General features: G+C 37.7%; 1 protein-coding gene across 1 annotated transcript in view; it reads right to left on the minus strand.

The window, feature by feature from the left end:
* The window catches only part of frmd4ba (FERM domain containing 4Ba), a 49,883-nt gene extending 26,315 nt beyond the window's left edge, over positions 1-23,568 (minus strand). The window contains exons 1-8 of the mRNA XM_073870402.1: positions 23,273-23,568; positions 17,080-17,145; positions 16,875-16,969; positions 16,383-16,475; positions 16,139-16,227; positions 14,932-14,984; positions 14,601-14,623; positions 9,059-9,154 (exon numbers count right to left, since the gene is read on the minus strand). Of these exons, the coding sequence (XP_073726503.1) occupies positions 9,059-9,154; positions 14,601-14,623; positions 14,932-14,984; positions 16,139-16,227; positions 16,383-16,475; positions 16,875-16,969; positions 17,080-17,145; positions 23,273-23,434 (677 nt within the window). The 5' untranslated portion in view covers positions 23,435-23,568. The remainder of the gene's footprint in view (positions 1-9,058; positions 9,155-14,600; positions 14,624-14,931; positions 14,985-16,138; positions 16,228-16,382; positions 16,476-16,874; positions 16,970-17,079; positions 17,146-23,272) is intronic.
* Between the last annotated feature and the right edge of the window lie 1,510 nt (positions 23,569-25,078).

The raw sequence follows: 25,078 nt of genomic DNA on the forward strand, positions 1-25,078 counted from the left end.
TTGTTTACTCTGTTGCTAGGGTACTGTATTTGGTTGCTAGGGGAAAAAATGGCATCCACTAGTGATTACCCTCCGAGTCACGAGTCAAGCGGTCCAAACCCCGTGTCTCTACGATGTTCTGATGCAAAGATATAAGGCTTTGTTTACTCTGTTGCTAGGGTACTGTATTTGGTTGCTAGGGAAAAAATTGGCATCCACTAGTGATTACCCTCCGAGTCACGAGTCAAACGGTCCAACCCCCATGTCTGTACAATGTTCTGATGCGGACATATACGGCTTGGTTTACGCTGTTGCTAGGGTACTGTATTTGGGTGCTAGGGAAAAAATGGCATCCCCTCGGGATGACCCTCCAAGTCACGAGTGAAACGGTCCAACCCCCGTGTCTCTACGATGTTCTGATGCAAAGATATAAGGCTTTGGTTACTCTGTTGCTAGGGTACTGTATTTGGTTGCTAGGGAAAAAATTGGCATCCACTAGTGATTACCCTCCAAGTCATGAGTCAAGCGGTCCAAACCCCGTGTCTCTACGATGTTCTGATGCGGAGATATAAGGCTTTGTTTACTCTGTTGCTAGGGTACTGTATTTGGTTGCTAGGGAAAAAAATGGCATCCACTAGTGATTACCCTCCGAGTCACGAGTCAAACGGCCCAACCCCCGTGTCTCTACGATGTTCTGATGCGGAGATATAAGGCTTTGTTTACTCTGTTGCTAGGGTACTGTATTTGGTTGCTAGGGGAAAAAATGGCCACCACTAGTGATTACCCTCCGAGTCACGAGTCAAACGGTCCAACCCCCGTGTCTCTACGATGTTCTGATGCGGAGATATAAGGCTTTGTTTACTCTGTTGCTAGGGTACTGTATTTGGTTGCTAGGGGAAAAATTGGCCACCACTACTGATTACCCTCCGAGTCACGAGTCAAACGGTCCAACCCCCGTGTCTCTACGATGTTCTGATGCAAAGATATAAGGCTTTGTTTACTCTGTTGCTAGGGTGCTCAAATTTGGTTGCTAGGGGCGTGGCTTGGGAGTGGCCAATGATGTGCCCAATTGTTACACCCCTAGTCACAAGTAAAACGGTCCAACCCCCGTGTCTCTACGATGTTCTGATGCCGAGATATAACTGTTTGAATTTTATGTTGCTAGGGTGCTCAAAAGTGGTTGCTAGGGGCGTGGCTTAGTAAGTCTTTAAGGATCATGAGAGACTGATTGGATGCCTGAGTAAAATGAGCCAACCCCCATGTCTCTATGACACTGTGCTGCAAAGATATCCATCTAGGCATTTTATAATGGCAGTCTATGGGATAGGTTGCTAGGGTGCCCAAAATGGTTGCTAGGGTGAACTTACACCCCATTGTGGGGTACGTCCTGAAAGAGTCTAGCACCCTCTTCAAATGTTGTGACCCACATGTTTCTACGAAATCCTCGCTCTGACCTATGACCCGTCAAAGTTTTTCGCAATGTTAAGTCTATGGGATTTTCGCCCATTGACTTTGAATGGGAAATTTCGGGTGCCTCTTACACCCCAGGGGTACAGCTTACACCCCATTGTGATGTATGTTCTCAAAGAGCCTACCACCCTCTTCAAATGTTGTAACTCTCATGTATCTGCAAAATCCTCGAGCAGAGTTATGACCTTTCAAAATTCGGCGCAATGTTAAGTCAATGGGATTTTTCGGGTGGTTTTTCGCCCCCCTTTCGAAAACCCTGCACCCGATTGCTTATAAAAGATATAGCCCACTTCTCCTCAATAATCCGGTCAAGTTGATCCCTCTTTTGTGGCTCTATGACAAACCGTGCGGGACGAGTTACGCGCCGAAATTTTGTGCAGACATAAGAATAAAGATATAATAATATTTATAATAATAATAATATCCCTGAGGAATAGTAATAGTGATGCCTTGCATAAATGCAAGCACCACTAACTAGATAGAAAAGTTTGTTGACAAACTTTATGTTGGCTTGACAAAGCCTGGCCTGAATGTTAAAAACTGTTTGACAGAAGTTTAGTTTAGTAGGCTATCTGCCTGTTAGTATGTTTAAGTATGAAGCTAGCCTGATTTAGCATGAAGCTAGCATGATTAGCCTGAAGCTAGCATGAAGCTAACATGATTAGCATGAAGCTAGCATCAAGTTAGCATGATTAGCATGAAGCTAGCATGATGCTAACATGAAATAGCATGAAGCTAGCATGATGCTAACATGAAATAGCATGAAGCTAGCATGATGCTAACATGAATTAGCATGAAGCTAGCATGAAGCTAACATGATTAGCATGAAGCTAGCATCAAGTTAGCATGATTAGCATGAAGCTAGCATGATGCTAACATGAATTAGCATGAAGTTAGCATGATGCTAACATGAATTAGCATGAAGCTAGCATGATGCTAACATGAATTAACATGAAGCTAGCATGATGCTAACATGAATTAACATGAAGCTAGCATGATGCTAACATGAATTAGCATGAAGCTAGCATGATGCTAACATGAATTAGCATGAAGCTAGCATGATGTTAACATGAAGCTAGCATGATGCTAACATGAATTAGCATGAAGCTAGCATGATGCTAACATGAATTAGCATGAAGCTAGCATGATGCTAACATGAATTAGCATGAAGTTAGCATGAAGCTAGCATGATGCTAACATGAATTAGCATGAAGCTAGCATGATGCTAACATGAATTAGCATGAAGCTAGCATGATGCTAACATGAATTAGCATGAAGCTAGCATGCTGCTAACATGAATTAGCATGAAGTTAGCATGATGCTAACATGAATTAGCATTAAGCTAGCATGACGCTAACATGAATTAGCATGAAGCTAGCATGAAGCTAACATGAATTAGCATGAAGCTAGCATGATGCTAACATTAATTAGCATGAAGCTAGCATGATGCTAACATGAATTAGCATTAAGCTAGCATGATGTTAACATGAATTAGCATGAAGCTAGCATGATGCTAACATGAATAAGCATGAAGTTAGCAAGATTTATTATGAAATTAGCATAAAGCTAGCATGAGACTAGCATGAAGCTAGTATGACTTAGCTTGAAGCTATCATGAAGCTAACATGACCAAAAGACCCAACCCCTATGTCTCTATGATGTTCGGATCCAGAGATATAAGGCTTTGTTTATTATGTTGCTAGGGTGCTCATATTTGGTTGCTAGGGGCGTGGCTTAATAGCTCAATAAGAATCCTTAGAGACTTATTGGATGTCTGAGTAAAATGAGCCCACCCCCATGTCTCTGTGACACTGTGCTGCAAAGATATCCATCTGGGCATTTTATAATGGAAGTCTATGGGAGATGTTGCTAGGGTGCCCAAAAATGGTTGCTAGGGGCGTGGCTTAATTGCTATGGGATGATCCAGAGAGACTGATTGGATGCCTGAGTAAAATGAGCCCACCCCCATGTCTCTATGACACTGTAAAGCGAAGATATTCCATCTGGAACGTTTTTATTCCCTTATATGGGCGTGTTTCCTGCCCCGTTATAAGTCAATGGGGAATTTTGGAGGCCTCCTACACCCCAGGGGTGAAACTTACACCCCAATGTGATGTATGTTCTTACAGAGCCTGCCAGCCTCTGCAAATGTGGTAACCCACAAGTTTGTACAAATTTCTCGCTTGCAGCTATGACCCGTCAAAGTTTGTCGCAATGTTAAGTCAATGGAAAATTTGGGGTGTTTGAGCGCCCCGTTTAGGAATTCGGTAGGTCCCATCAGTTAGAAAAGGCATAGCACCTATCTACGGACCAGTCTTAAAAGCTTTGTAAAGTTTTGTGGGTGTAGCTTGAAAGCTCTAGGAGGAGTTACAATTGGTAAAAAGTATGAACAGAAGAAGAATAATAATAATAACTAGATAGGTACATTTCCTGAAGAAAATGTGAAGTGGTGCTTGCCGTGGCAAATTTCGGGCGACAGTATATGATTATACCCCAAATCAAAAGTAAAAAGATCCAACTCCCGTGTCTCTACGATGTTCTGATGCGGTGATATAAGGCTTTGTTTACTCTGTTGCTAGGGTACTGTATTTGGTTGCTAGGGAAAAAATTGGCATCCCATAATGATTACACTCCGAGTCACGAGTCAAACGGTCCAACCCCTGTGTCTCTACGATGTTCTGATGTGGAGATATAAGGCTTTGTTTACTCTGTTGCTAGGGTACTGTATTTGGTTGCTAGGGAAAAAATTGGCATCCCATAATGATTACACTCTGAGTCACGAGTCAAACGGTCCAACCCCCGTGTCTCTACGATGTTCTGATGCCGAGATATAAGGCTTTGTTTACTCTGTTGCTAGGGTACTGTACTTGGTTGCTAGGGAAAAAATTGGCATCCCATAATGATTACACTCTGAGTCATAAGTCATACGGTCCAACCCCCCTGTCTCTACGACGTTCTGATGCGGAGATATAAGGCTTTGTTTACTCTGTTGCTAGGGTACTGTATTTGGTTGCTATGGAAAAAATTGGCATCCCATAATGATTACACTCTGAGTCATTAGTCATACGGTCCAACCCCCGTGTCTCTACGACGTTCTGATGCGGAGATATAAGGCTTTGTTTACTCTGTTGCTAGGGTACTGTATTTGGTTGCTAGGGAAAAAATTGGCATCCCATAATGATTACACTCTGAGTCATTAGTCATACGGTCCAACCCCCGTGTCTCTACGACGTTCTGATGCGGAGATATAAGGCTTTGTTTACTCTGTTGCTAGGGTACTGTATTTGGTTGCTAGGGAAAAAATTGGCATCCCATAATGATTACACTCTGAGTCACGAGTCAAACGGTCCAACCCCCGTGTCTCTACGATGTTCTGATGCGGAGATATAAGGCTTTGTTTACTCTGTTGCTAGGGTACTGTATTTGGTTGCTAGGGAAAAAATTGGCATCCACTAGTGATTACCCTCCGAGTCATGAGTCAAACGGTCCAACCCCCGTGTCTCTACGATGTTCTGATGCGGAGATATAAGGCTTTGTTTACTCTGTTGCTAGGGTACTGTATTTGGTTGCTAGGGAAAAAAATTGCCATCCACTACTGATTACCCTCCGAGTCACGAGTCAAACGGTCCAACCCCCGTGTCTCTACGATGTTCTGATGCGGAGATATAAGGCTTAGTTTATTCGGTTGCTAGGGTGCGCAAATTTGGTTGCTATGGGCGTGGCTTGGGAGTGGCCAATTATGTGCCCAATTGTTACACCCCTAGTCACAAGTAAAACGGTCCAACCCCCGTGTCTCTACGATGTTCTGATGCCGAGATATAACTGTTTGAATTTTATGTTGCTAGGGTGCTCAAAAGTGGTTGCTAGGGGCGTGGCTTAGTAAGTCATTAAGGATCCTGAGAGACTGATTGGATGCCTGAGTAAAATGAGCCCACCCCCATGTCTCTATGACACTGTGGTGCAAAGATATCCATCTGGGCATTTTATAATGGCAGTCTATGGGAGATGTTGCTAGGGTACCCAAAATTGTTGCTAGGGGCGTGGCTTAATAGATCTGAGATGATCCTGAGGGACTGATTGGATGCCCGAGTAAAATGAGCCCACCCCCTTGTCCCTACGAAGCTGCAATGCGAAGATATCCCATCAGGAAAATTTGTATTCCCTTATATGGGCGTGTTCCTTGCCCCATTGACTTTTCATTAGGGCACTTTTGGGAGCCTCTTACACCCCAGGGGTACAGCTTACACCCCAATGTGATGTATGTTCTTACAGAGTCTACCACCCTCTTCAAATGTTGTAACCCACATGTTTCTACAAAATCCACGAGCGGAGCTATGACCCGTCAAAGTTGGGCCCAATGTTAAGTCAATGGGATTTTTCGGGTGGTTTTACGCCCCCCTTTCGGAAATCCTGCACCCGATCCCTTATAAAAGTCATAGCACACCTCTCCTCAATAATCCGGTCGATTTGAGCCCTCTTTCATGGGTCTACGACAAAGCGTGCGGGACGAGTTACGCGCCGAAAAAGTGTCCGGATGTAAGAATAAAATATAATAATAATAATATCCCTGAGGAATAGTAATAGTGATGCCTTGCATAAATGCAAGCACCACTAATAATAATAAGCTTAGATCGAAGAACAGTATGTTGGCTTTGTCAAGCCAACATAATAATAATAATAACTAGATAGGTACATTTCCTGAAGAAAATGTGAAGTGGTGCTTGCCGTGGCAAATTTCTGGGGACAGTATATGATTATACTTCCAGTTACGAGTAAAACGATCCAACCCCCATGTCTCTACGATGTTCTGATGCCGAGATATAAGGCTTTGTTTACTCTGTTGCTAGGGTACAGTATTTGGTTGCTAGGGAAAAAATTGGCATCCCATAATGATCACACTCTGAGTCACGAGTCAAACGGTCCAACCCCCGTGTCTCTACGATGTTCTGATGCGGAGATATAAGGCTTTGTTTACTCTGTTGCTAGGGTACTGTATTTGGTTGCTAGGGAAAAAATTGGCATCCCATAATGATTACACTCCGAGTCACGAGTCAAACGGTCCAACCCCCGTGTCTCTACGATGTTCTGATGCGGAGATATAAGGCTTTGTTTACTCTGTTGCTAGGGTACTGTATTTGGTTGCTAGGGAAAAAATTGGCATCCCATAATGATTACACTCCGAGTCATTAGTCATACGGCCCAACCCCTGTGTCTCTACGACGTTCTGAAGCGGAGATATAAGGCTTTGTTTACTCTGTTGCTAGGGTACTGTATTTGGTTGCTAGGGAAAAAATTGGCATCCCATAATGATTACACTCTGAGTCACGAGTCAAACGGTCCAACCCCCGTGTCTCTACGATGTTCTGATGCGGAGATATAAGGCTTTGTTTACTCTGTTGCTAGGGTACTGTATTTGGTTGCTAGGGAAAAAATTGGCATCCCATAATGATTAAACTCCGAGTCATTAGTCATACGGCCCAACCCCTGTGTCTCTACGACGTTCTGAAGCGGAGATATAAGTCTTTGTTTACTCTGTTGCTAGGGTACTGTATTTGGTTGCTAGGGAAAAAATTGGCATCCCATAATGATTACACTCTGAGTCACGAGTCAAACGGTCCAACCCCCGTGTCTCTACGATGTTCTGATGCGGAGATATAAGGCTTTGTTTACTCTGTTGCTAGGGTACTGTATTTGGTTGCTAGGGAAAAAAATTGGCATCCCATAATGATTACACTCCGAGTCACGAGTCAAACGGTCCAACCCCTGTGTCTCTACGATGTTCTGATGCGGAGATATAACTGTTTGAATTTTATGTTGCTAGGGTGCTCAAAAATGGTTGCTAGGGGCGTGGCTTAATACCTATGTAAGGATCATGAGAGACTGATTGGATGCCTGAGTAAAATGAGCCCACCCCCATGTCTCTATGACACTGTGGTGCAAAGATATCCATCTGGGCATTTTATAATGGCAGTCTATGGGAGATGTTGCTAGGGTGCCCAAAATTGTTGCTAGGGGCGTGGCTTAATAGCTCTGGGATGATCCTGAGGGACTGATTGGATGCCCGAGTGAAATGAGCCCACCCACTTATCTCTACGACACTGTAAAGCAAAGATATCCCATCTGGAACTGTTTTATTCCCTTATATGGGCATGTTTCCTGCCCCATTATAAGTCAATGGGAATTTTCGGGTGCCTCTTACACCCCAGGGGTACAACTTACACCCCAATGTCATGTATGTTCTTACATATCTTACCACCCTCTTCAAATTTAGTAACCCACATGTTTCTACAAAATCCTCACTCGTACCTATGACCCGTCAAAATTTTTGCAATGGTAAGTCTATGGGATTTTGCCCCATTGACTTTTCATTGGGCATTTTTGGGCACCTCTTACACCCCAGGGGTACAACTTACACCCCATTGTGATCCATGTTCTTACAGAGCCTACCACCCTCTTCAAATGTTGTAAACCACATGTTTCTACAAAATCATCGAGCGGAGCTATGACTAGTCAAAGTTTGGCGCAATGTTAAGTCAATTGGATTTTTCGGGTGGTTTTTCGCCCCCCTTTCAGAAATCCTGCACCCGATCCCTTATAAAAGTCATAGCACACCTCTCCTCAATAATCCGGTCGATTTGAGCCCTCTTTCGTGGGACTACGTTAAACCGTGCGGGACGAGTTACGCGCCGAAAAAGTGTCCAGAAAAAGAAGAATAATTATAAATAATAAGTATGACGAATAATAATAGTGATGCTTTGCATAAATGCAAGCACCACTAATAAGTATGAGCAATAGTAATAGTGATGCTTTGCATAAATGCAAGCACCACTAATAATAATAAGCTTAGATCGAAGAACAGTATGTTGGCTTTGTCAAGCCAACATAATTAACAAGGTCTGTTTAAAAACACACATGCTGCTGATTGCATACTAAGCATACTAGACACTACGTATCTGCACTAAACAGCTGCAGCTCTACGTTTCCAACTAGTCCACACAGACTAGTAAGGAATATTTGTATAATTTGTGGGTTTGACATTAACATTTTTTATTAAAGACATCACTACTACATATTAGAACTATTTGTTTAATGAAACTCCAAGGTTTCAGTCTGTGCTCTTATAGCTTGAAGGGACACTCCACTTTTTTTTGGAAATAAGCTCGTTTTCCAGCTCCCCTAGAATTAAACATTTGAGTTTTACCGTTTTGGAGTCCATTCACCCGATCTCCGGGTCTGGCGGTACCACTTTTAGCATAGCTTAGCATAATTCGTTGAATCTGATACAGTCCCCAGCTATTGAAAGTTACCTAGCTGGGGACTATTTTTGGGTGCTGCGTAATATCATTGCGCCTGCTGCACTCTTTGGTCATTTTTGAGCGTGATGCTAATGGTCTAATCAGATTCAATGAATTATGCTTAGCTATGCTAAAAGTGGTATCTCTAGGGGAGATGGAAAATGAGCCCATTTCAAAAAATTGTTGCCTTAACTGCTATAGCTTTGCAATAGCAACGCAAAAGGTCATGGGTTCGATACTGGGAACACACATACTGATAACATTTTTAACTTGAATGTACTGCAAGTCGCTTTGGATATGGAATAAATGCAAACTCCTTATCTTCACAAAAGGCTAATGATGGGTGCTCCTTTAAAACTGTTGTGGGAAAAGTCTGAAGTTTCTTTATGTCCAATCTTGCACTTTCATCACTACAAAAAAAGTAACAAATCAAAACATTATTTAACACATTAAAATAAAATCCAGGCTAAAGTCTCATAATCTAATTATGAGATATGGAGCATCAAAGTTTGATTTCACTCAACTATTGTTTTTACTTTAGTTTCAATCTTTGACCTCACTCAGTCAATCTTAAATATATTAAGGATATATTTTTACACAATGTTTTTTATTATGTAGGATGATTTCGTGTAGAAAACCACGTGTAGTAAATCACAAATTACTTTAGCTGGATTTTTACAGACTGGGTCACATTTAGGAATTTATAAAATCAGATGTTTTAAGGTGTGATTTAAATGACGGGTAATGTTTTGTATGAGGACTGCAGATATCACCCTTTTGAAATAGTACACTGGGGTGATAAGTAATGATGCGGACGGGGTAATGTTTTTGATGTCTGAGGACCAAGTTGGTTTTATCTCTTATCCTCTCTATGGAATTTCTGTTAAGGTAAAGTGCTGTTCATAAGGGTGGGCGGTATGACCAAAAATCCATTATATTGAATGACTACTGTTTTTGAAATATAAAAAAAAATCGTTCATTCGGTTTTAAAATATGGGCAAGTGAAATTGCCCTAAAATTACAGATTAAGTCTTGACAGAAAGAATCTTGTTTTTAAATTAGTTATTAGATTTTATAGACTATTAAATCTATATATCTATTGGATTTATTATTTATGCAAAAATAATACATTAAAAATAGGCAATATGAAGGATGAAAAGTATGAATATACACCCAAACCTACAGACAGGATAATTACCTGTATATGAGAGATGGATCTCTGGATATGGATATTATAAATATGACAGGTGCTATATGGCGATGACCATGGAGTCTTTTTTAAGATCTTGATGCTCTTAAGAGCTTAACCGTCGCATCTCTTTCTCATCATTTTGATCAAACCTCTCATCATTCTTGTACTATGAGCAAGGCGCCTCAAACAACATTGCTCCAGAAGTGAACGTGCCACTGATATAAATGCAAGTTTTGTCCTAGCTTGCTTAAAGTTCAGAAAACTTTACAACTATTAGCATTATGTTTGAGAAGTGCTTTCTTTATTTGGCGACGCAGCTCCTTGCGCTAGACACCCAAGGTGGTAGCTGGCGCTTATTATAAAATTACATTACTCAGCCTAACATGCGGTGCCGAGTTAGCCACGCCCACTTATTTAAATTTCGTGGAATGCACAAAATAGAAAAATCTTTTATGTCTGAAATTATATTTCACAGTAACGGGATATACAGTCATCCTGCCCAGCCCTAGCTGTTCATATTGTAAACACAGCTCTACATTTACACATCAAATTCACATTAAAGGCACCAACTCTATAAATCACAAATCATTAATAAATGCATTTGATCACATTTCACACCACAGAAAACTCCTAATTCACCTTGTCTGTAAGTTACAGAGACCTTACATGTTATCTGATGTAAATTTACTGAAATTTATGCTAATAGCAATTTATCTAAAAGAATAAAGCATGCTATTCTTTAATGTCAAAGTCCATAATAATGTCACAGGTGAAGCAAAGTACCTTTCAAAGACAGTTCACAAAGAACAGCTTGAGCCAGTTAGGATAAAAACACGAAAAATGTCTGGTTGGCACCAGCACGACAGTAGGAAAGACAAAACACCTGGATTCAAAAACTGTAAAGTTGTGTTTTAAACCCTCATTTCATGGCTTTCCAAACATCTGATCTGATTTAAGAACATTTGAACATATCTTACAAATCCGTGGTGAGGGTGTAGTGGGTGATATTGTTTTTACAGAAAGCAATTACTCAGAAAACAAAGACACAAAACTGATCCAAAGGTTCAGAACACTATAAAAACACAACATCTGAGTCAGAATACTTTGAAAATTATTTAAAAAAACAAAACAAAGGAAACCGGGTACAGAACTGATAACACACGTAAAGTCAACCAGCAACTCTTTTGCCCAGCTTATCAGACAATTAATACCTTGCTTGACTTAGAACCATTGTATTCTTTTGCACTTCAGTGATTTATATTAATTTTAAAAGGATAAATCTGGCAGGCTGGGTTGATGATGTGGTAAATACAGTAAGCTGGCGCCTTGAGACCTGAATGCCCTGTCAGCAATCTGGAATTCATTATACCGTCTGTACTATCAAATGGTTGGCATGGAAGGGCGAGTAAACGCTTAACCCAGCATAAGCAATTTATAGATTTAGTTAGTCATGTGTCAGCTATTTTAAAATTTCAGCTACTTTCACTGAATGGGAAACTGGTGGGAAACAGGTCATTTGATGTCAATGTTCTTGAACCAAAAGCAACCAATGGAGAGCAAAATATCTCATGCGGCAGTCTCCACACATGGCTCTATGATAAACACGGAAAAACGTGGAAAATATATAGACTTATCTTGTTTTGAGTTGTTTTCAGTTTTGTATGAAATATGCATCAAAGGTTAGTGACTGGACAGCGGCCGGTACACAGGTGTACCACAGACCACATATGTGTTTACAGTATATTTTCAAATGAAAATTTGTCATAATAACATTTCATATAAATGAAATAAAATGAAATCAAAAATAAAAATTCACATAATGATGATATTAAAAGACACCACTTCCAAATCTTCCCACTTTCTTATAAGTGATTCCTAAATGGAGAACAAACCCCTGCCTGGTTGCCCTTGACATAAACTGCAGGAAGATGACATCAGCATCCTGATGCTGGACGCCCTATCATCTGCCAACGGGAGATGTCTCCGCTCCTTGCGCCTCACGACTACTAACCCCTTAAAGCACGAAAGGAGGAGGAGTAGGTTTATATGAAAAAGATGTGGGGGTCTTCCTAACTTCCTACATAAACTTGAAGCCCTGGGCCTCCAGCTTTTCCTAAATGCAAAAGCTTCAGCTTTACGAGATTTGGTAGCCTTTACGCCCACGCAAGTAACAGAATCCAGAAAAAAAGAGAAAGGTTTCCTTAATCCTGAACTAACTTAAATTATTAGACGGTACTATCTGTACTGACATGCTGCTACCATATCCACTTACACATACTGCTTAATAATCTGGCAGCAAGCAAGATCAAACCTATCAGCAATAAAATGTAAACTGACATGACCTAACCATACCTTCTACTGAAAAATAAAAAAGTGCATATTTAAAGATCCAAAGAGAGGATGCAACACAATGTGTCAGCATCTTTTTCAGCCTTATGTAAAAACCTTTACTACTTAATATTAACACAGCTGTATGTTGTCAACATACAGTAAACATCAATGTAAAAATTCAAAATGGAACTTACTCCTAAAAGTTGACAAAACAAACTTTCAGCAAACTTAAAATGCACTGTTTACTATTTTTCCTACTAGGAAAGGAGATAAAGTATTGATGACTATATATTTAAAAATACTGTGGACTTCCATACAAGTTTTTTCATTTACAAGTTCTGTAACAAGTTAAACAATAGCAGTTGTTGCATGGTAAACCTTTTACCATTATACACCTCTGCTTAACAGTGCATAAGCTTTGTTTTCCAATAATGCACCAAAAGACTACTGAGAAAGAGTGAACAGAACAAATGTTTAACCCTTTCTGCCCAAGTCATTCTTTTTATTTGGTATAACAGAGGGTTTTGTCCCTATTTCCATTAACTGCTGCAAACATGTTAACATTCATTTGTGACTGAATGACTCCACATTTAAGCATTTAAAATAAACTGAATCAATATTAAAACAGCAAGTTATGGACCAAACTGTATGTTGACTGTATGTAATATTGTGATATGAAAGAGTAAAATTTCTATGAAAAGGATGGCAGAACATGCCCAAGCCACGTTCCCTTTCAAGTTATAGGTCCAAGGGAACTTATATCTAAACCATGAACAAATGTATCAGATTTATTTACATAACTGCCATAAAGTACATAAAGTTCTAGTCACTTTCATTAATTGTACCTCTTGGAAATGATCAACCAAGACGGGCCTTTTAACAAAATATTTAAGCACAAGCCTAAACATTAACTTGCTTTTAGACTAAACTGACTCCCAAACATACCAGTCTGTCTTTAAGGAATTTTCTATTATTAAAATTGACAACCTTACAATAACATCAACAATACAACACTTACTTTCAAGAGACAAGTGACTGAACTCATGTCTAGTTATGGATGGACATGGCTAGCTCAGTTTGTGACATTGTTAAGATAATTTCTAAAACTAAGAGAAACATTTGTGAGACTTCTGGGTCTTTTACTCAGAAGATGTATCTGGGATGCTTATGAAGACATATGCTCTCCATTTAATCTCATTGATGTTTTATGTAGGTATGTTGCTAACTCCGCTGTCGCGGCTGACTTTTTGGTTCCGCTCAACGAAACTCAAGATTTCCTCAGACGGCGTTGTGGAAAACAATGCTTCTGTTGGTTTGTTGATGGCAAAATTTCTGAGTTTTTATTGTTAACATCACCGGAAGAAGCATAGGTACCTTTTCGTTTTCAGTAACCACCTTTCATGTTTAACTACTGGCCGTGCGAGCTCGCCAAAGTCTGTTGCTTGTAAAATCGCCTTTGTTTTTGCTGAAGTTGAGTAAAGACTTTCTTGAAATTGTAAAGACATTTAGTTTAATTGCTCAACTACAAATGAACGAAATTTTTATCAATTTAAACGACGACCACGGGAGTTTTACCTCCACCAAAATCTGCTTGAATGGACAAAGAATGTGAAGCAGCCATGTAGTAGATGTCTGTATATATAGACTGAATAAAGAGTGTTATTTGGTGTAATTAGTGGTTTGTTTTTTATATATCTGACTTTTCAGAAGTAGTATTTAGAGGATCTGGCAAACAGCTTATCCTGAAAGATTCAGGTCAATATCTCAAAAATGTAAAAAGTTATAGCAAAAATTTTATAATTTTCATGATTCAGTCACACATTTTCTAGAATTTTAATGGAAAACATGGGACAAAATAAAGTGATGATTTTCGAGTTTCAAATTACCAGTATTTTGTTATTCTTGAACCCATAATATGATCTTGGTCTCATTTAAAAGCTTTTGTCAAGCTCTATCTAAACAACTAGTTTTAGCATTTAACCATTTTGAAATGTTTTAGCAAGATAGCTATTTTATGGAAATCATTAATATCATGTCACTTAAGTTACTGGGGGTAATATACACAGTATAATCTACACGTGTAACCATTGGTTCTGTTAGCTTATACTGAAATATCTTTTAAAACACATACACTTCAAATAATAACTAACAATGCATGTAAAATATGTACAATTAAATTTCTTTTGGTTTTGCTTGTATTATTAATGCACTATTAGTGTCCGTTTTCTTGGGCCACCGAAAAGTCAACGTTCTCTTTCATATATTTTAAACCATATCCACACAACATTTCTTTAAAACATTGAAGCCCTAAAATTATAAAGCACTCTTCTTACCTTGTGTAGTCTCCGTTCGCCTCCTAAAGAAAAACACAAAAGTGATGTTGGTGAATCAATGCTGTAAGAGGCTTAAGGCCATCGTAGGATTGCTACACGTCTGCAAACTTTGTACTGGACAAGCACTCGAGAAAAAGCTGATATTTACACATTTACTTGATATTTACACTTATCTGCGCACAAACACTAGCATGCAAAGATTTAACATCAGCAATACGCGTTTAAATGTAATACCGTTTGAAATCAGTTCAGATTCAAATCTCTTCAAAACAACTCGCGGCGGGGAGCCTGTCAAAACTAACGCACGAGATTCAAAATACTTGTTACTCACCTGCACCGTGTACGCTGCTAACTTAAAAACAGTTTCACTCTCCACCTCAAGGTTTCCCTGCAAATTTTAAGAAAGAAAAGTATGTGAAAAATTAACGAATATCTAAATTTCTACCCCTTTTCGCACACATACCGCATCAAACTATTTACCCGACTAGTTTCCACACAGACACAGGTTCCACTTTGGACGATACCATTTGTGTACAGCAAAGGGTATCTTTACAAAAGAAAAACCCTCGATCTACCCCGAAACTCAATGTATCATATAACGATTAATATATATTTACGTTAACACATCAACATATCGGTATAAATAATAAACTCCACAAACATATAAGGAACTGTTACGTTCAACTGCTTAAATCCCCCCGGAATAAAGTGGTACAGTCTGCGAGCAGGTTCAGCGCTCGACGCTCGTGTTTCAACGGGCATCATCAAAGAAAGCATAAAAAGAGTTACTGATGTCTCACAAAAGTGAATAAAAGTCTTTATTAATGATAGGATCGTTTTGTAAAGGATAAATAGAAGTGTGCGGCCCTGTGGCAGTTGTAAGAGTAACTTACACGTTTAACGAGTTAACATGGGGTCGATGTGATGCAACAAATAAATCCCTCAACCCCATAATCACCCCATATGCATCGCCCCGCGGGGGCTCACACATCACACTATATTACACACACTGTTTTATGCAGTTACATCTAACACCAACCTTGCATGTATTTACTAATAGTTATACTAATAATGTGCTTTGTTTACATATTCTCTTGACAAATTTAATTTACTTTATTGCAGCAATCAGTGCATTTGTTTTAAAGTACGATAATTTCAAATAGCTGCCATTTAAACACAAGGAAATAAAAGGAAATGAAATCCAAAACCCCACGCATTTTCTTTCTTTCTTTAATGTGTTAGTTTGAATTAGCCTTGAATGTTTAATACAGCCCTTACAGTTTGAAAGAGGCTAAAGTGGAGCCAGCTAGCCCGCTGTGCCAGGGCTGCCATGTGTAAATACCCATAATAAAAAAAATCCTAATGGCAGCCACCTGCCATGCTTTTAAAAGCTTCATTTCACAGACAACTGCCTAAGATGAAAACATTACCGCAACTGCAATTCATTTTCTTTTAACATTTAGCATGCATTTTGCTTTTATAAATAACTGTTACTTCTGCAAACAATATGTGCTATGATTTTTATACACTTGGATCACTTCCATTGTAAACAGCTATCTTAGCATTCCGGAAAAACAGTTCAACAGTGATGGCATCTTTCAAATATGCGACGCTCTCGATGTAAAACCTACAGAAAACATAACATAATAATCAATAAAATCATGTAGCATATTTGAAAACATTAATGCATTGCTTTGACATGTTGCAGTTTGCTTCATATTGTGCGTGTGGTGCCCCCTACTGGATAAATACCGGCATAAAGTACATAAACTCTGAACAGACCTGACTTGGAATTTGAGATCAAGAGGTCCAGTCTTTTTGGAAAAGTCATGGTCCAACACTCTGCGTTCCAGCTGTAGCCACTTTGTTTGACCCCTGATAAAAAAACAAAAACTAACTGAATGCTTTCATTAAATACTAGCAAAGCATCTGCAATAGCAATATTATTGATGAACATGTTGTGCATGGTCTTATACATCAGGGAATGCTGGCTCAGAAAAATCCTATGCTCACAGTATAGTGGTAGTACTTGCTTTTTGTTGTCTTATTTGTTATTACCTGGTGCTTATACGTCCTGTGGACACATTTTGTCATTGAAATGTTCCAGAACATCAACAAATGTAATTATGTAAATGACTGCTAAGACTAATCATTGCAGTGAAGCTGTAATGGCAACTGAAATGGTGCTTCATAACAGCATGATAGTCTGCGGCAATGTCCTTTCATAAATATGGATTTTCATACAACGCCGATAAATCACTTTAATCAACTTACCTCTCATCAGTAAAGGAGATTCCAAAATATTCTTTCTCTTTTAGGTTGAAATGGGATGAAACCAAATCCAAGAGATCTCGGGACAACAGTTTTGGCTGTTTTAGAGAAAATAGCAGTTCTTATAAATCTCTATGTTTTTTATATTAAAAAGAATCCACTATTCATCAGTCTATGACTGTATGGGTTGTGGTAATAATAGGTTTACCTGAACCAGCAGTTCTAACTGCCGGTCATCCAGCAACAGCACCTGGCACAGCCGGCCCTCCGTCATCTGGTAAAGTCAGACATGAATCCCATTAGTCTTAACATATTCACTATCACTGATGCATGTAAAGATTATCACGTTTAACATATGTAATGTCTATATATGTGTATGTATGTCCATGATCTTCCATGACCTCTAGAGGAATTTACACACCAGTAGTCGTCTATGCTTTTATGCACTTATCAAAGTTAATCTAATGTGAGGTGAGTCTGTCCTTTGATATTGAGTAAATGAATTGGATTGTTTTTCCCATATGGAGGATTGATCTCTGTGTAGAGTCAGCCTGATTTAGATGTGCTCTTGGCACTTGTTTCACGATGGCTCTTTGATAATTGCTTGCGTTTATTCATGTTAATTCATTGTGCATTAACTAATGGACACTCCACTTTTTGAAAATAGGCATATTTTCTATAGCTTCCCTAGAGTTAAACAACTGAATTTTACTGTTTTGGAATCCATTCAGCTGATATCCGGGTCTGACGGTACCACTTTTAGCATAGCTTAGCATAATTCATTGAATCTGATTAAACCATTAGCATCGCCACAAAAATGACCAAAGAGTTTCAATTTTTTTTTCTATTTAAAACTTGACTCTTCTGTAGTTACATCGTGTACGACTAAAAGTTACGGTTTTCTAGGACGATATGGCCGATATTGCGCTTGCTGCAGCAATGTTACGGCAGCAAGTTCCTTGATTATTATAGTATAGTCCCTAGCCATATCAGCCTAGAAAATAGCAACTTTTAATTTTCCGACGGTCTTAGTACACGATGTAATTAGAGAAGAGTCAAGTTTTAAATAGGAAAAATATTGAAACTCTTTGGTCATTTTTGAGTGTGATGCTAATGGTCTAATCAAATTCAATGAATTATGCTAAGCTATGCTAAAGTGGAGTGTCCCTTTAAAAAAATATAATTTTTACTTAGAAATGTATAGGTAAATGTTAAAGGTACAGTGTGTAATTTTTAGCAGGATCTCTTGACAGAAGTGCAAAATAATATACAAAACTATTTTATCAGGGGTGTATAAATACCTTTCAAAATGAACCATTATGTGTTTATTAACTTAGAACGAGACCTTTTTATCCGGGTCCCTTACATGGAAATCGCCATTTTGTGCCGCCATGTTTCTACAGAAGCCCTTAATGGACAAATTTTTTTTACTAAGTTGTCTCCAACGATGACATGTTTTTTCGGTGGAGGCTACCGTACCTTCTCTATGTGTTTTTATAAGCGAGGGGTGAGCAGTGGACTGAGCTGTTGGTTGCAATTCGCAACCTCACCACTAGATGCCGCTAAAATTTACACACTCCACCTTTAAAATGAACATTACCTAGGATGAATAAATGCTGCAGAAGCACTGTTCATCCTTTAAATAATGTAAACCAATGTAGCTAACTGATGTTATCAAAAAAGCCTTATTGTAAAATGTTAAGAAAAATCTACAATGTTTTACATATTATAGTAGCAATAGCTAACCCATAAATATAATTCTGTCATTATTTAATTATATTAATGTACTGCCAAACATCTAACTTTCCTAATTTTGGAAATTAGTGATCCATTTGTGCATTGTCTAATATTCCAAAATCTGCTTTTTGGAACACACAAAAATAGAAGAGCCTGCTTTTATGATTTAAAATTTTGTCATCTTGCCTTCTTGGCATGTTCTTCGAGATAGGCCTACTTATACAACCACAACAAGGCTTAAACCAAGCTGAACTCACGTAAACCCTTAACTTGTAAGGAGACATTGTTCTATTCACTATATGAGACATCTGCTACAATGCTTACTTATTTTTCTAGGTTTACATCATGTTTTCTTACACAATAGCCATGCAGCTGCATAAGTGAGAGTCTTGTATTTAAAAGAATAATAGAATAAATACAATGACCATGTGAAACTGCTTTTTATTGTTAAAGAGAAGCTTACCATCCCCATTAGTCTTAACATATTAACTATCTGCATCACTGATGCAGGAAAACATGTATTACTATATTACTATAGTTGCATAACATCAATTTCTTCTTAAAAATCTTTTATATTGCTATAAACCTTTTGCAAAATGAATAAAAAACACAATTGGCTTCATCAATAATTCAAGCTTGAAGAACAAACAGGTCATGCATGAATTTTCATTGAATTAATAAGGAACCAAATTATCTCTCCCCAACAGATTCACCCGTGCACAAGCACTGATAACAGCTGATTAATTAACCAGAATTAACTATTCACATGTGCATTAACCAGTTTAAAGTGACCTTCATATCTGTTTAGTGTGTTTAGGACTAAAATCTTTGGCAGATGTGTATGACTAGAACAGCATTTCAAAACACTAAAATTAAATGTAACGAGAAAGTAAAATAATGATGTAAAAACACTTGGTTAGTCTCCATAAAAAACCAAAACCCACATTAAAGCCAGCTTATTGTAAAAGAACACAATCGCCTAAGCTTGGATTAGTCACTATAGTAACCCTTGCTTTACAAAATCATTGCTTTACAAAAGTTGCAATGTTATAAAAATTACAAAACATAATACCTCCCTTAGTATTGGTTTCAAATTAGTTTACTAATGAAAGAAATGTATATAGTTATTATTGTTTTTTATATAGTATATGTTTCAATATGCAGTTTTATTCATCCAAACACCAATTTTAAGAGTGTACCTTTTAATTTTGACTATCAATACCATAATCAGCCACACCAGTTACCATACATAAGGAAAACCTGCACCACCAGCAAAGCAGAAAGCCTCATTGGGTTCAGGATGGACTGTATCTTGCCAACAGCAATGTTCTTAAAAAGCTCTCTACACCAGACTCAGCATTATATAAGCTTAATGTGGCATTACATCCCTGCCCCCCAAAAGTCCTCCACTAACCCCCAAACAAGCCTCCATTTATATTATCTGGTTGCATGTTATAGATTTACTCATGCTGAGCACTCTCTTGTTTTGTGTGCTTACAGACTATAAGGTCATCACTGTGCCAGGCACCAATTGGCCGCTGTGTCAGTCTGGCTAAACATCCAGCCAGCTCATGTTATGATCAATGCAGACAATAGATTTATTTAAAGTATTGAGTTTGGGATCTGTAATCTTTGTGGCTTTACTATTATTCCTTACAACAAGGGAATTAACATGAATTTGTTGTGTGCATGGAGGCTGGGGTCAGGGAATGAGTGACCATGAAAAAAGAGAGGGTCATGTGACGTGTAATGTTTTTGACATATGGGTCGTTCACCGTGAGTTATAATCCGAGTTCAAACAAAGGTCTACACTCCCACATGTACAGACACGGCCCTTAAGTACCCAGACAAGGCTATTACCCGCCAATAACAAACACCACTTAAACTATCAAGATTACTACTGTATATCAAGATTGTACATATACAGTATTGTGCAAACATCTGATGACATTACAAACAAAAAAATACAGGAAATATATTCACAAAATGTCAAATAGAGCTTAGTTGCGACTAATCATTTGCAAAATAAAAGTTTTTGTTTACATTAAATGTGTGTGTAATGTGTATAATAATTATGTGTATATAAATGCACACACATGCATTTAAGAAATATTTGAATGTGTATAAACATTTGTACATTTACATATAGTTTATATCATATATAAATATAAATTTTATTATATCAATATATTTTTCCTTAAAATTATACATGCACGTGTTTGTATGTATATACACATAATATTTGTTGAAGTACTGTGTATAATAATTATGTAAACAAAAACCTCTATCGTACAAACGAATAGTCGTGACCAGTGTTGGGTAAGTTACTCAAAAAAAGTAATTAATTACTAGTTACTAATTACATCTTGAATCATGTAATTAGATTACTTTACAAATTACTCTCTCCAAAAAGTATTTAATTACTTATTACTAATTACTTTCTAAATCCTATGTAGTACATGATACAAGGACAGGCTTGAAATGGCTCAAAGAAATAATATATAAAAGTACATCAATTATTCTTGTTCGACTTTATGGTCCAATTCTCTCTATTAACTAACTATTAAATCCTTTTTGCCTCAATATACTCCAACTCCTGCTTATTAATACTAAAGAAGTTGTTAATTTTAAGTATTGGTATAAATAGGGAGGGTTAAAGATGTAGAATAAGGTTTTGCAGAATCAGGCATTGATATGTGCTATTAAGTATTAATAAACAGCCAACATCTCATTAATATTAATGCTAATAATCAACACATCTTTTATTATAAAATAAAGTTTATAGTAATAATAATAATAATAATAATAATTATTATTATTATTATTGTGTTTATTATTATTATGTTTATTATTATAAAATAATAATAATAATAATAATCTTAATTTTATATAGCGGCTTTAAAAGGTACATTACAAAATACTTGACACTTTAGCTTATAATTGCATTCTGTTTTTTAATACTGCATACACTCTGTATACACATTTCCTGTATTTTCTGGATGTATTCTAAAAAGCGACTTTCAATTTAAAGGAACAGTATGTAAGAAATTTATATCAATTAATCATAAAATGGCCCTGATATGTCACTACACATTAAGAAATCATGTTCATTTCAAATACTTGTATCACTGACAACAGTGGTCTGGCCAGGATATTGTCATTTAAAAAGTGGAGTTGCAGCCCTCAACTGATGTTTATCATGTTGTGTATTGGCCACCAGTTGTGTGATTGCAGTACCAGTTTTAGCCACAAGTTTTGTGATTGCAATACCAGTTTTGGCCACAATCCTATATGGTTCCTTTAAATTGTAAAGCTTTTAACAATTGTGCACTATTGTAAAGCAGCTTTACAATAAGTTCATAAGTACAGGAAAAAAGACATAAATAGGCATATGAAATATATATAGAATACTTGGTATTATTGTACATGTTTAAAATTGACTGTGATTCTGTATTCTTATACAAACATTGTGTCCCATGAATGAGTCACAAGAAAATCAAAAGGATGCAATGACTCAGAGACCAACCAGCTCTAAAGATACTATACTACTGCAAAGAACAAACATCTGGAGAGAAGATCTGTCTGGAAATATAAATATCACTCAACTGTGCAGTGACTCTCTATAAAGTGAATTAGGAGAAATACAGAACCCAATAATTTTTATGGCCAACATTTTTACTTTCTTGTTTAAGTTTTATAATGTATTATTTAAACTTTATGAGCCTGATTCACTGTTGGAAAAAGGGTCAAAATATATACCCCAGCTGTCACTGGGGCAGTACCCTTTATAAAGGTCCTATGTACCATTGAGTACAGATACATTTGGTACCAATATGTACCTCTGAGATACTAATAAGCTCTCTTTAGTACCAATATGTACACATACGATTCCGAGTTGGTATAAACTCTTACAGGTACTCTTTTAGGTACAAATGTGTACTTTTTAAAAGCGTACAGCTCCAGTGACAGCTAGGGTACATATTTTAACTATTTATTCCTGAAAGTATTGAAACAGGTTTTCTTAGACTCCCCAGCATCTTCTGAATCATCTGTCTGTCAATCTGTTAAAAAGTGTAATGCATGCAATGTCCATATGGTTAATAAATAAATAAGTAGCTAAAATACAGTCAGTTTACCTCTAAAAAACAACACCTGTCTTTGTCAGACAGCATATATTATACATTAGATGTCATGAATGACTGAATCCAGTTTAAGGTTACTAGAATATAGCATTCATTGGACACAATGGCAGCAGACAAACCACAGCATTCCCGACAATAAAATAAGAATCAACATCCTCAGTCAAGAGCGAAACATCTATACATAAAAGTATTCACTGAATAGAGCAGATGTGCTGTGAATAACTAAATAAAAAAATCCTCCTTCCATTTAAAGTCAACAGACATGCTCTTAATACAACAACAAAAATTTAGTTCAGTTAAACTAGTTCGAAACATGATCAAGATTAGTGTCTTGCAACACAATTTACAAAATGAAGATATGTACATTATAAATACGATCTCTTTAATGTGGTAATGTGGTATAATATAGTCAATCTACAGAATAAATATCATCAATAATTCATAACTATAGGGGCAAAGCTACAATAATCACCAGTCATACTCCAAATTCAAACTATTTAAAATGTTTATCTCATCTCCTACCTCATAAACATCTCCCAGATGGCACCATGTTTGCATGAATCTCCTACAGGGCACAAGCCCATCACTGTAGCATCTTCTCAACACCTGTTCAGCCAAAGTCCAAACTATCTGACTCCCAGAGGCCAAGAGATCCTCTACGCCACAAAACATGCCCAGCGCCATGCCTGTCTGTCTGGTACACTGGGAGACTGTGCTCCCTCTGAAGCTGATGTAACTACACTGGAGCCTTGAAGAGCCAGGGTCGGTATGCCACCGGCTGGGTTTCAGGCTCTCCGCGTAGGCTTCCGTCCAAGACTTTTCCCCTTGGAGAAGCGCACAGAAAGAGGGCAGGCCACAAACAATCCAGAGTCAGAGGCGAGCCACGTAACACACATAATGACACACAAAGACGTTCACAGTGATGCACAATGAGTATCTACACACTCATAAACAGAAGATCGAGAGCGCACAATCGCAGACGCACACAATGTCGGCTCCAACCACTCCACTCCCTTCTCATAAACAAATGTTGTGGTTTCTCTACAAGGCTTTCATGATCAACTTTTACAGATACTTGTATGGCCATTTAAAAAGATATTTTTACTTGGTGATCAAAGTATAAACTGTCAGCCACTGAGGATAAAGAAAGAGTAACTGTTCATTGAAAACATTGACTGCTTTCCTTCATGATTTAAAAAGTGATGCTTTCACCTGCATTATGGGAATATGGGGGTTACCATTAGTTGTTTCTGGCTGTGTGTACACATGTGAGAGTTTGTTGGGCGTAGTTTCCACCAGACACTGTGCATCTCCACCCGGCATATTCCAATAGGAAAAACGTATAAAAATACTTTCTTTAGAAACATCTGGAATATAAGAGACTGACATGTTATTACTAACGCCCAAACTCCAATGCAAAACCAAAGAGGTATTATGAAAAAATACAATAAGGAGGTACATTTTCCATCTCTGTAAATTACAGCTGTTTTTGAACACTACTTTGTATATTTATGGCATCTTAAAAAGATGTTCAGGTTATGTATTTGTGTCCCTTCTGGCTTTCTATACATGTTTGAGGTCTTGCATAAATACAGAAGTTCAGACTGTAGGCCATGCTGGCAGGGAATTTAACAAGTGCAGATACATAAACACACAGCTGTCATATCTGGCAGTAGTTTGTATGGATATTTATATTTCTCTTTTTGCTTATGACTTCAACCCTACTAAAAATAGACACAGAAGGCAGTGGAAATATATGGATATGTCCCAGACGGGCTCCTTAAAGAATTAAAAATTACTAGAAATAAATCAAATACAGTACTTCGATCTGACACGGCTGTCTCAAAGAGCTTATTCAAAGTCGTTACTGCTGTAAATAGTGTCTCAAAGTTGTGCAAACAAAGTACTTTTCAATTCTGTAGAACGAAAATGAAATCACTAAATGGAATAATTCAGTTAAAGGGATAGTTTACCCAAAAATGATTTTTTTTACAATATATTTTACAGTTTTTGCCAGAATTTAAGATTACATTTTAATCTGTTAAAAACGGCTTCTGGTCTCCTTCCCAGCGTATAGCAGCGTTAGCAGCATTGCTATGCTAATCTTTTCAGTACACTGTAAAATCTAAAAGTTAACTCAACTCAAACCATTTCAGTAAACCGGTTGCATTAGTTTTAAAACGCATACATTTGAGTACTGTGAACTCAAACAAATTGAGTCATATGCAGTTATGCACTTATATTTAAGTTCACACTACGTAAATATAAGTGCATAATTGCACATGACTCAAGTTCACAGTACTTAAATTTATGTCTTTTAAAACTTAA

The sequence above is a fragment of the Misgurnus anguillicaudatus genome, chromosome 8 (genome assembly GCF_027580225.2).
Source record: "Misgurnus anguillicaudatus chromosome 8, ASM2758022v2, whole genome shotgun sequence".
NCBI lineage: Eukaryota > Metazoa > Chordata > Actinopteri > Cypriniformes > Cobitidae > Misgurnus > Misgurnus anguillicaudatus.